The sequence below is a fragment of the Bos javanicus genome, chromosome 21 (assembly GCF_032452875.1).
Source record: "Bos javanicus breed banteng chromosome 21, ARS-OSU_banteng_1.0, whole genome shotgun sequence".
In the NCBI taxonomy this organism is placed as follows: Eukaryota; Metazoa; Chordata; class Mammalia; order Artiodactyla; family Bovidae; genus Bos; species Bos javanicus.
In genome coordinates, this window is record NC_083888.1 from 15,464,801 (window position 1) to 15,477,935 (window position 13,135).

The 13,135-nt window shown below is 45.2% G+C and overlaps 1 protein-coding gene across 5 annotated transcripts in view; it reads right to left on the reverse strand.

Annotated features, from left to right (window-relative positions):
* The window catches only part of SV2B (synaptic vesicle glycoprotein 2B), a 258,548-nt gene that overhangs the window by 63,525 nt on the left and 181,888 nt on the right, over nucleotides 1-13,135 (reverse strand). For 4 of the 5 annotated variants that reach the window (XM_061394311.1, XM_061394308.1, XM_061394310.1 and 1 more), the window contains exons 3-4: nucleotides 730-910; nucleotides 124-275 (exon numbers count right to left, since the gene is read on the reverse strand). The exons of the other annotated variant lie outside the window; for it this stretch is intronic. In XM_061394311.1, the coding sequence (XP_061250295.1) occupies nucleotides 124-275; nucleotides 730-910 (333 nt within the window). The remainder of the gene's footprint in view (nucleotides 1-123; nucleotides 276-729; nucleotides 911-13,135) is intronic. 5 annotated transcript variants of the gene reach the window in all.

Genomic DNA, 13,135 nt, shown 5'->3' on the forward strand with positions numbered 1-13,135 from the left:
CAAGGTTGTACTCAGGAACTGTGTATGAGAATGTGGGATTAAGGCTGAGGACAGGAAATGCTGTTCGGATGCAGGTGTCTCGGAACAAAGGCCCCTCGGCCCTTTGAAGCTTTCTGCACTCACCGTAGTGCGGGATGATGCTCCAGGCCATGGCAGATGCATAGATGCCACCAGTCATCCAGAAGATGCCCAGCCAACTGAGATGCTCTCCTCGCTTCTCCCGGGACAAGAATTCAGAAAAATAGGCAAACACAATGGGCAGAGCACCCCCAATACTGCAGAGAGAAAATGCCAGAAAGGAAGAACCAAGTCAGACACTAAAAACAGTCAGACCAGGAACCCAATTGCTGTGTCCCGCCCTTGGGCCAAGTGGTGAAACAACCCAGTAAATTCCAAAGACCAGCCTAAGGCAGCGTTAGGTTCTTTTGACCTTATACACTGACTTTGCAACCTAACCCCTTTCTAAGATTCAACCTTAACACAGTATCGTGGAAGTCACACAAGAATCCAAGAACTTCCCTGGTGGTCCAGTGGTTAAGACTCTGCCTTCCATTGCAGGAGGCATGGGTTCAACTCCTGGTTGGGGAATAAGGCACTGCATGCCGTGAGGTACAGCCAGAAATTAAAAAGCAGAATTCAGTTCAAGGTTTTCTGGAGGACCACTCAGAGGCAAGGTACCAGGATGGATGGATGGCAGGAGGGGCCGGCTGAATCTCTGTGATTACATACCCTATGCCTGAGATGAGTCTGCAGAAGAGGAAAGCTCCATATCCCTGTACGAAGGAGGAGAGGGAGGCAAAGGAAGCGTTGATGGCCAGGGAGATGCTGAGGACTCGCTTCCTCCCCAGCTTATCAGCCAGGCCCCCCAGGACGAAGGCTCCCCCCATCATTCCTAGGTAGACTATCAGCCCTGTGAGGAAGAGAAAGAGAGAGGGGAGGGTGGAGAGAGGAGACAAGAGATTAGAGACTGTGCGGTGTTTTAGAAAACCTGATGCCCATCTTAATGCATCCTAGAAATTCTGTGTCACAGACATAAAAGGTGGAGTGTGACAGATGTCGGCGGCAAATTAGACATGTTGGACAAATGCGACTTCTGAGGAACGCTATTCAGAAAATAACAGCCTCACCAGGTTGACACATATGTACACGTGCTAAAATAGATCAACCAGAACTGGGTTTGACGTACCTTTCTTTGAAATGCGTAATGTGCAGCTGAAGGAAATTCTGTCATTTTTATTTTTAAACAAAAAAGTGGCAGTGCCTCAAATGTCCTTACCTGCGGGGTTATGCTTAAAGACAAATTTCCCAGGAAAAAAGTGTGGTGAGGCAGGTATGGGGACCATTGGGAGGGCAAAGACGAGACTGATAAGAGCAACTACCAACAAGACAGTTTATTTTAGTAAACACCCAAAAAGGGCCTTTTCCAAGCCACAGCCAATGTTCAGATTTTTTTAAATTGGACTGTAATTACTTTAAATGTTGAGATTTCTCAGGAGAATGTAGAAGAGAGCAGCCATGAGCTAGCCTTTCTCCAACAGGCGTAACTACTAAGTGCTTTGTAATACAATCAGTTACCCTGGTGGTGGTTTGGTCGCTCAGTCGTGTCCGACTCTTTGTGACCCCATGAACTGTAGCCCGCCAGGCTCCTCTGTCCATGGGATTCTCCAGGCGAGCATACTGGAGTGGTTTGCCATTTCCTCCTCCAGGGGATTTTCCCCACCCAGGAATCCAACCCAGGTCTCCTGCATTGGCAGGCGGATTCTTTACCACTGAGCCACCGGGGAAGCCCCATTGGTTACCTTAAGATATAGTAATATAAATACACTGTTGTAGACACATTTATGGAATTCCAATGAACCCAGCATCCTCAGAGAGGTGGCAGATCTCTAGAAGCACACAGATAATTCTTTCCAACTAAAAACTGAATACTTACTATTTATCAACGACTGTTGCTAAGAATATATTGATACATTATATACTAAACCCAAGAAGGAAATTCTGGAGAACGTCTTTCATACAGTGGAAATCCTGAATACAAATTAGTTAAGTGTCCTTTTGCTCAACCTTGACTGTAAATCAGATGAAGAAGATCATTTATCTTTCACGGAAAGGAAGCTTCTCCTGACCCGTGGATGCTTTATTTAGGCAGATGTGTGCTGGGAAGGGCCCCCGTACAGCCAAAATCTTCATTAGCTGTTTAATCAACTTGAAGGGAGGTCCCCAAAAGGAGCAATGGAACTACGCTCTGCTTTACCTTCCCGGTGGCAGGTTTCCTTCTTTTATTATTTTATTTATGAGATGAAAAGAAGATAACTTTGATGCTGTCAGTGGTTTTCACTAACTAGGATTTCCTTCACTCACACACCTCGTCACTTTTCACCTCCACACAACTCAAAGCCATGAAATAAGCCATTTCCTTTTTCCCTTCCATATATGACATTAATCAAGGAACCATGCCTATGAGTCTACAAGCATTCATTCAATGCCTGTTATTAGTTAAGTGTTATTTGGTGGTGCTAGTGGTAAAGAACCCACCTGTCAATGCAAAAAAATAAGAAACTCAGGTTCGATCCCTGGTCAGGAAGATCCCCTGGAGGAGGGCATGGCAACCCACTCCAGTACTCTTGCCTGGGAAATCCCATGGACAGAGGAGCCTGGCAGGCTACAGTCCATGGGGTCACAAAGAGTCGGACGTGACTGAAGTGACTTAGCCCATGTTTTCATTACTGGGAATACAGCAGGAGACAAATGTATGAAAATCCCTGCCTTCGTGGCCCTTACATTCTAGTTGGGAAAAGAGATGATAAGTGAGTGAATGAAATATACAGTAAGTGGGTTACTGAAAGTGATACAGAGAAAAATAACACGGAGGCAGAGACAGGGAGAATCAGAGTGGGAGGTGACGCTTCCAAACAAGACGGTTCGGAGGTCCCTCGGGAACCGGGACACTTGGGCAAAGACCTGCAGTGAGTCAGATGTGGGGACGTCTAGGGGAAACTGCTGCGCCTATGCTCCTGGGCTCAGGGTTTTTCTCCACTGCTATTTTACCAGTTTCTCAGCCCACAGCTTAGAAAATATAGTGAGCAATCTCCCACTTTATTAGGTCATTGACATTTGTGTTGAGAAACTAAGCCAAGACTTGCAAACCCATCTCAGGCCTGGGTCATGCTGTATTGTAATGATGTCTGGTTAGTGTTCCCACTAGACTCCGAGTTTATCTGCCTGATTCAGCCCTGAACAGCCAAGGGCTTTCAGCATCTGGCTCCTGGCAGACTTAATCTTTCCCAGTTCTTAGCCATTGAGTGTTATGTCTCAATGCCTTACTCATTGATGCTGCTGCTGCTGCTGCTGCTGCTAAGTCGCTTCAGGCGTGTCCAACTCTGTGTGACCCCAGAGATGGCAGCCCACCAGGCTCCCCCGTTCCTGGGATTCTCCAGGCAAGAACACTGGAGTGGATTGCCATTTCCTTCTCGAATGCATGAAAGTGAAAAGTGAAAGTGAAGTCGCTCAGTCATGTCCGACTCCTAGCGACCCCATGAACTGCAGCCTACCAGGCTGCTCCATCCATGGAATTTTCCAGGCAAGAGTACTGGAGTGCGGTGCCGTTGCCTTCTCCGACTCATTGATGAGAGTGTCTTAAAACAATCTTCAATGGCCATGACCCATCTCTATCAAGAATGAATTGGGGGCTTCCCTGGTGGTCCAGTGGTTAAGAATCCACCATGCAATGCAGGGGACACTGGTTGGATCTCTGGTCTGGGAAGATCCCACATGATTCGGGGCAATTAAGCCTGTGTGCAGCAACTACTGACCTGCCTCCCTAGAGCCTGTGCTCCCCAACAAGAGAAGCCACCGCGGTGAGAAGCCCACACACCTCAACTAGAGAGTAGCCCTCACTCGCGAACTAGACAAAGCCCGTGCACAGCAATAAAGACCCAGCGCAGCCAAAAATAAGCAAAATAAAAGTAAATAAATATTTTTTAAAAGAATGAATTGGATCCTGTGCCTGGGTCGGGCTGTAGCTTTCCTGTTACTCTCACCAGGCACACTAGTCTGCACGACTGGCTTTGCGTCTGGTCCATGCTAGTTTCCTACCAGCATCTGATGCCCCAACCAATCAGAAAAGTCACAAACTCTGTCCCTGCCCGACCAGGCCTTCCCCAGGAAAAAACCAGGTTCTACTTCCTCAGATTGAGACAACCTACCTAACACGACACCCATGGCCAGAGCCCCACTTATGAGATGCCCTGCCCTTCTTCTCCCCTCCCGGATAGACCCCTGGGAGGTCACCACCAGCCCAGTTCACAAAGGAGTTTTACATCATTCCTTATGCTTGGTAATTCAGGCTTCTAGACCAGAGCAGAGAGGGAACTATTTTCCCCAGGTAGGTATGTGCTAAGCTTCCAAGTTTGGTTGGCCTCATTTTAGTACAACTCCCTGCCTAGATGCTGGGAAAGACTGTGGGCAGGAGGAGACAGGGGTGGCAAAGGAGGAGATGGCTGGATGGCATCACCTATTCAAGTGGGCATGATGAGTTTGAGCAAACTCTGGGAGGTAGTGAAGGACAGGGGAGCCTGGTGTGCTGCAGTCCATGGGGTTGCAAAGAGGACATGACTAAGTGACTGAACAACAACTGCCTAGAATTTCCAGCATCCCGTTCAGCCAACAAATGACTTGTGTTGGTCTCGTGATACCTGGTTAGTAAACGTTTGGAATAAAGAAAGAGATAAAGGGAGGAAGGGAGTCAATGATTTAGAATCCCTGATTGTCCAGTGGTTAAGAATCTACCTTGCAATGCAGGAGACACAGGTTTGATCCCTAGTCAGGGAACTCAGATCTCACATGGCCCAAGCAATTAAGCCTGTGAGTCGGGCTAGAAGGTCCATGAGCCTCAGTGAAGATCCCATGTGCTGCAAGTAAGACCAGACACAGTCAAATGAATAAATAGATATTTAGGGGAATAAAGGAAGGGAGGAGGAGGGAACTCCCACCCAAAATACAGCTCCATGAGCAAAGCAGATGATACAATGGCTTTAAGCCACTGAGTTATACAGGAATAGATAATGGGGTAGCAAGTATATACTTCAACCAGTAATGCTGAAGAAGATGAAGTTGAACGGTTCTATGAAGACCTACAAGACCTTCTAGAACTAACACCCAAAAAAGATGTCCTCTTCCTTATAGGGGACTGGAATACAAAAGTAGAAAGTCAAGAGCTACCTGGAGTACCACGCAAACTTGGCCTTGGAGTACAAAACAAAGTAGGTCAAAGGCTAACATAGTTTTGCCAAGAGAACACATTGGCCATAGCAAAGACCCTCTTCCAACAACATAAGAGAAGACTCTACACAGGGACATCATCAGATGGTCAACACTGAAACCAGATTGATTATATTCTTTGCAGCCAAAGATGGAGAAGCTCTATATAGTCAGCAAAAATAAGACCAGGAGCTGACTGTGGCTCAGATCATGAACTCCTTATTGCCAAATTCAGACTTAGATTAAGGAAAGTAGGGAAAACCACTAGACCATTCAGGTATGACCTAAATCAAATCCCAGCAGAAGTGACAAATAGATTTAAGGGACTAGATCAATAGTCAGAGTGCCTGAAGAACTATGGACAGAGGTTCGTGACATTGTACAAGAGGCAGTGATCAAGACCATCCCCAAGAAAAAGAAATGCAACAAGGCAAAAGGGTTGTCTGAGGAGGCTTTACAAATAGCTGAGAAAAGAAGAGAAGGTAAAGGCAAAGGAGAAAAGGAAAGATATACCCATTTGAATGCAGAGTTCCAAAGAATAGCAAGGAGAGATAAGAAAGTTTTCCTCAGTGATCAATGCAAAGAAATAGAGGGAAACAATAGAATGGGAAAGACTAGAGATCTATTCAAGAAAATTAGAGATACCAAGGGAACATTTCATGCACAGATGAGCACAATAAAGGGCAGAAACGGTATGGACCTAACAGAAGCAGAAGATACTAAGAAGAGGTGACAAGAATACACAGAAGAACTATACAAAAAAGATCTTCATGACCCAGATAACCACAATGGTGTGATCACTCATCTAGAGCCAGACATCCTAGAGTGTGAAGTCAAGTGGGCCTCAGGAAACATTACTACAAACAAAGCTAGTAGAGATGATGGAATTCCAGCTGAGCTCTTTCAAATCCTATAAGATGATGCTGTGAAAGTGCTGCACTCAATATGTCAGCAAATTTGGAAAACTCAGCAGTTGCCATAGGACTGGAAAAGGTCAGTTTTCATTCCAGTCCCAAAGAAAGGCAATGCCAAAGAATGTTCAAACTACTGCAAAAATGCACTCATCTCACACGCTAGCAAAGTAATGCTCAAAATTCTCCAAGCCAGGCTTCAGCAGTACGTAAATTGTGAACTTACAGATGTTCAAGCTGGTTTTAGAAAAGGCAGAGGAACCAGAGATCAAATTGCCAACATCCGCTGGATCATCGAAAAAGCAAGAGAGTTCCAGAAAAACATGTATATCTGCTTTACTGATTATGGCAAAGCCTTTGACTGTGTGTATCACAACAAACTGTGGAAAATTCTAAAAGAGACAGGAATACCGGACCACCTAACCTGCCTCCTGAGAAATCTGTACCAAGTCAAGAAGCAACAGTTAGAACTGGAACTGGACATGGAATAACAGACTGGTTCCAAATTGGGAAAGAAGCATGTCAAGGCTGTATATTGTCTCCCTGCTTATTTAACTTATATGCAGAGTACATCTTGAGAAATGCCAGACTGGATGAAGCACAAGCTGAAATCAAGATTGCCAGGAGAAATATCAATAACCTCAGATATGCAGATGACACCACCCTTATATCAGAAAGTGAAGTACAGAAGATCTAAAGAGCCTCTTGATGAAAGTAAAAAAGTAGAGTGAAAAAGTTGGCTTAAAGCTCAACATTCAGAAAAATAAGATCATGGAATCTGGTCCCATCACTTCATGGCAAACAGATGGGGAAACAATGAAAACATTGACAAACTTTATTGTTTTGGGCTCCAAAATCACTGCAGATGGTGACTGCAGCCATGAAATTAAAAAATGCTTGCTCCTTGGAAGAAAAGCTATGACAAACCTCGATAGCATATTAAAAAGCAGAGACATTAAAAGGTCCATCTAGTCAAAACTATGGTTTATCCAGTAGCCATGTATGAATGAATGTGAGAGTTGGACTATAAAGAAAGCTAAGCACTGAAGAATTGATGCTTTTGATCTGTGGTGTTGGAGAAGACTTTTGAGAGTCCCTTGGACAGCAAGGAGATCTAACCAGTCCATCCTAAAGGAAATCAATCCTGAATATTCATTGGAAGGACTGATGCTGAAGCTGAAGCTCCAATACTTTGGCCACCTGATGCGAAGAACCAACTCACTGGAAAAGACCCTATTGCTGGGAAAGATTGAAGGCGGGAGGAGAAGGGAACGACAGAGGATGAGATGGTTGGATGGCATAACTGACTCAATGGACATGAGTTTGAGCAAGCTCCGGGAGTTGATGATGGACAGGGAAGCCTGGTGTGCTACAGTCCATGGGGTCGCAAAGAGTCGGACATGACTGAGTGACTGAACTGAACCAATCTGAAGTACTCAACACACTTAAAAAGCCTAATGCATCCTATAACAGCAGCAAAACAGCAAACACGGACTCAGCACTGGCCACTAGACAGGAGACCCGGATTTGATCCCTGGGTCACAAAGATCCCTTCGAGAAGGGAATAGCAACCCACTCCAGTATTCTTGTCTGGAGAATCCCATGGACAGAGGAGCCTGGCGGGCTACAGTCCACGGGTGCACAAAAAGTCAGACATGACTGAGCAACCAAGCACACACACACACGTGTGTGTGTGTGTGTGTGTGTGTGTGTGTGTGTATGTATATATATATATATATAGTTGCTGTACAGCAGAAACTCACACATTGTAAAAGCAACTATACTGCAATAACAATTTAAAAAATAAAATAAAATTGAATTTCAGATTTTAAAAAGAGTTAGTCAGGGTTCCACCTTGGTGATGGGATATATCACAGGCGGGAGCAGACAGCAGGTGCAGAGACAGGGAGGCAGAAACAGCAGCTGATGTGCGAGGGCAACCACCTGTGAGGAGTTCCGTGTGAACCGCGTGCAGCACGCGTGGGACACATGGCGGGAACGGGGCTGGTGAGACCGAGGCCCGCTCATAAATGGCACAGAGGGTGTGTGTGTGTGAGAGAGAACATGCGTACACATGTATGATTGCATGCACATGTGCTGTCTACATGCCTGTGGGCCTACAAGTGTAGGAGAAGGGGAGACAGGAATCAGACAAATGGTCAGGACATTTGGTAAGAACCCATCTATACACCCCTGGAGAAGGAACTGGCAACCCACTCCAGTATTCTTGCTTAGAGAATTCCATGAACAGAGGAGCCTGGTGGGCTGCTGTCCATAGGGTCACACAGAGTCAGACACGACTGAAGTGACTTAGCATGCATGCATACACCCCATACCCTGGCCCCACCCCAGAGAAAAACACCAGAGTCCAAAAGAAGTTCTATTTTTCTCTTACTTCAATAAAGCTATCTTCAGCACTTCTCCAGTTTCACTATGTACACAAATCACGGAGGGATCTTCTTAATATCAGATTCTGATTCTCAGTTCAATAGGTCTGAGTTGGGGCTTAAGATTTTGCCTTTCTAGCAAGACTGGTGCTGCTGACCCATGGACCACACTCTGAGTAGTGAGAGGCTAGTGTACACCCACCCTCAGGGAAACACAGGGAGGGGTAGCAATGAGAATCCTGGTCCCCAGAACCCAAAGATCTTGTTCAGTGGTTGCATAATTTGAGAGACATCCTCTCACCCTCCAAGGGCCTGACCACCACATCTGCAAACTGATTATTGAAGTAGCTAACCTCCAAACTGGGCTTCCCAGGTGAGACAGTGGTAAAGAACCTCCTGTCAATGCGGGAGATGCGGGAGACACGGGTTTGATCCCTGGATCAGGAAGATCCCCTGGAAAAGTAAATGGCAACCTGCTCCAGTATTCTTGCCTGGGAAAACCCATGGACAGAGGAGCCTGGCAGGCTACAGTCCACAGGATTACTAACAGTCAACTGAGCATGCAACTTCCAAGCTGCCTTCCCATTCGTTTGTAAAAAATATAAAAAGAGAAATATGAAATTCTGTGGATTTCTCAGGAAGAAGACTGTCAGATTATAAAAACAAACCCAAAGCAAAGAATAATATCCCACTGTATGGCTATACCACTGTTGACCTGTCCATTCACCTACTGAAGTAGATCTTTGTTGCTTCCAAGTATGAGCAATTATGAATAAAATTGCTATAAGCTTCAGTGGGTGGGTTTTTGTGTGGACATACATTTTAAAATTATTTGGGTAAAGCCAAATGGCTTTTGAATTCTCTTAACTTTTCTATGCTGTTTGATTTAGATATGTCTTTTGTAAGCATCTTATAACTGTAATTTTTAAAAGCTAGGTTTGTGCTGGGACTTCCCTGGAAGTCCAGAGGTTAAGACCCCATGCTTCCAATGCAGGGGGTGTGAGTTTCATCCCTGGCCAGGGAACTAACATTCCCCTGTGCTAAACAGAGTGATCAAAAATCTTTTTAAAAATAAAAAATAATTTTTAAAAAGGCAGTTTTGTGGAGAGGTAGAAAATGAAGCAAATATATTAAAATATTAATTGTAGAATCTAATTAGTAGGTATATAAGTGTATACTGTAAAATTATTTCTATCTTTCTATATGTTTGAAATTTTTCATAATAAATATTGGGGGAATAGTGAAAAAGCAAAAAACAAACAAAAAAACAAACATGAATGGAGGATTAAACGTTTGTGATTGTCACACAGGACAGATGGGTCAGATGTGGCCCTATGTCGCTTCTGGGCCACCAGTTTGCAATCTCAGCAATAAACATTGAGCCAAGTATTAAGCTATTCCCTCTTAGCTCCAAAACCACCCTTCCAGCCCCTCCATTGTCCACAAACGACATGTGCTTTGCAAGCCCTGCCAGTAGGGGGCACTAGAGGGAGGCTTAAAGGCTGGTGAAGGGACAAGGACCTATGCTTTCTGCTCCTGCAAGTTTCACCTGAGCAACACTTTTTCACGCTGGCTGCAGCAGTTCCCTTCCGCCTCCGCAGCAGTGGAATCCAATAAGAAGAACCATTGGAGAATGGTTCTTGGGGGAGAATGGACACATGTATATGAATGTCTGGGCTTCCCAGGTGGCTCAGCAGTAAAGAATCTACCTGTCAAGCCCGAAATGCAGGTTCGACCCCTGGGTCGGAAAGATCCCCTTGAGAAGGGCATGGCAACCCCGGCACCCCACTCCAGTATCCTTGCCTAGGAAATCACATGGACAGAGGAGCCTGGCGGGCTACAGGCCATGGGCTTGACTGAGGGACTAAACTAAGGAAGTAAACAATATGTAAGGCTGAGTCCATTTGCTATCCATCTGAGACTGTCACAGCATTGTTAATCGGTTAGGCTCCAAGACAAAATAAAGTTTAAAATGTGTCATAAAATTAATTATTAAATTTATTAAAAGCAGAACCAGCCACATCCTGCCTCCCCTCCCCTCACACAGCACCAGTCAGCCAGGACCCCTCTCCAGAGATCTGAGCTGTAACCCCATGGGAATGCTTTCTCTCAGTTTCTAAGTTATCATAATTCCAATTTACTCCTTCTTGCCATCCCTACCTCAGTATACGTTCTATAAACAGTTCACTTATATGTACTTAATTAATAGTTTTTTTTTTACATTAAATTCTCTCTGTTCCAATAACTGGCATAATTTCTGTCTCCTGACTATACCCTGACAGATTCAGACACATAGGCAAATTGATGAATCCTAGAAATTAGACATTGAGTTCAATGCCTATGCTATACCGGGTGAGGGGGCTGAGTGCCAGAGAAAGCTAGGGGCTCACGGAGGCTCTCTGCTGGCCCTGCATACACTCTGGTCTCCTGGACCCGAGCCTGGTACTTTTGCTACTAAACCTCACTGTCCAAGCCAAAGAAGGAACTCGAAAGAACAAGAAGAGCTTCTCAGAATGCTGTCGCAGGGAATCAGGATATGTGGCCTCCAAATGTGCCATTTTGATACAAGGAGTGTTTCAAGCAGAAGACAGCTGAGAAAGAGCAGACTCGAAAAAAAAGAAAAAGCTCCCTGTTCTCCGCTGTTGCTTAGTCTCTTCAGTCGTGTCCAACTCTGCAACCACATGGACTGTAGCCTGCCAGGCTCTTCTGTCCATGGGATGCTCCAGGCAAGAATACTGGAATGGGTTGCCATGCCCTCCTCCAGGGGATCTTCTCGGCCCAGGGATCCAATCTGGGTCTCCTGAACTGCATGCAGATTCTCTACCACTGAGCCACTAGAGAAGCCCCTGACCTCCCCTACATTTGCCTAAAAGCAGGCAAGCCGTCTATGGGGTCGCACAGAGGCAGACACGACTGAAGCGACTTAGCAGCAGCAGCAGCAGGCTTAGACTCTAAATCATCGGAGACTCTTATCAACCCCAAGACACGACGAAGAGGAAAAATATCACTTGAAACAATTCTGTATTATTAATGGTTTGCTTCATATGTTTACCTTACCACAGTTTACCACTCTTGGAAGCCTAAGACCCTTTTTCTGTGTCTTGTCCCTTCTCTACAATGTATTGTTCTCTGTGAAGATGCTATCTAAATTGTAACCATCCCTAGAGGTACTCACAAGTATATGCATTGTGCATGGTAATGAAGTCTGTTTGTACTTCTCTTGCTAATCTGTCTTTTGTTAGTTTAAATCAAGGGCTCCCTGTCACCGAACCTAGGAAGGTAGAAGTTCTTCCCTGCGCTGTCTTGGGAGGCCATGAAAAGGAAGAAAGGAAAAAAGATGAGCTTATCCAAGGAGAAGAAAAATAGAAAATTCACAATGCCTCTGAAATGGCTCTGCTGTTAAACTCATTTAAAAATCTGTCTTCCACAGAAGAAGTTAAGACAATAAATCTGGAAAATTAGAGTGCATTGGAGTTATCAAAAATTACTTTAGCATGAAGCTGATAAGGGACTAGTTAGAAAGCTGTTAATAAGAAGTCTACCCTCCTTCAACAAGCTCAGTGGCATTTTAAGGCAATGTCACCCCTAATAACACTGAGCTTTTGAGATAATTAAAAACCATGATTGCAAAGACTTCCCTGGTGGTCCAGTGGCTAAGACTCCATGATCCCACAGCAGTGGGTCCGGGTTTGATCCCTGGTCTGGGGACTAGATCCCACGTGCTGCAACTAAAGAACCCACATGCCACAGCCAAATAAATAAATATTAAAACAAACAAACAAAAAAGATTGCTACTTTCAGAGTAGGGGGGATGGAAGTGAAAGGAGAGGGGTGCGGTGAGTAAGAAGGGCTTGCAACTGGCAAATAAAATGGACTAGGCTTCCTTGGAAGAGGGAGGAGCCCATGCTGGTAAGTTCCCATAAAAGGAAGAGCCCAGTCTTCACACATGACACTTCAGCTGGTCATGTCGTAGTCCTGGCTCCATGGACGACCAGCAGCATAACCACAGGCACTGCACTCAGCTTCTCTGACCACTGCGCCTTCTTTGTAAAATTCAGACACAGAGTTATCTCGCAGAGTTATGAGGATTTTGTAAGACAGTGGGTTGCAAATATGTAACAGGATGCCTGACTCAAAAGTGATGCATTACCTGTAAACACCAGTTAAATATATCTGGTCTATTGTGTCATTTAAAGCTTGTGTTTCCTTATTTCTTTTCTGTCCAGATGACATGGGGTGGGGGGAGGGGAGAGTAGCATTGACATATATACACTCAGATCAGATCAGATCAGTTGCTCAGTCGTGTCCAACTCTTTGCGACCCCATGAATCGCAGCATGCCAGGCCTCCCTGTCCACCACCAACTCCTGGAGTTCACTCAGACTCACGTCCATCGAGTCAGTGATGCCATCCAGCCATCTCATCCTCTGTCGTCCCCTTCTCCTCCTGCCCCCAATCCCTCCCAGCATCAGAGTCTTTTCCAATGAGTCAACTCTTCGCATGAGGTGGCCAAAGTACTGGAGTTTCAGCTTTAGCATCATTCCTTCCAAAGAAATCCCAAGGTTGATCTCCTTCAGAA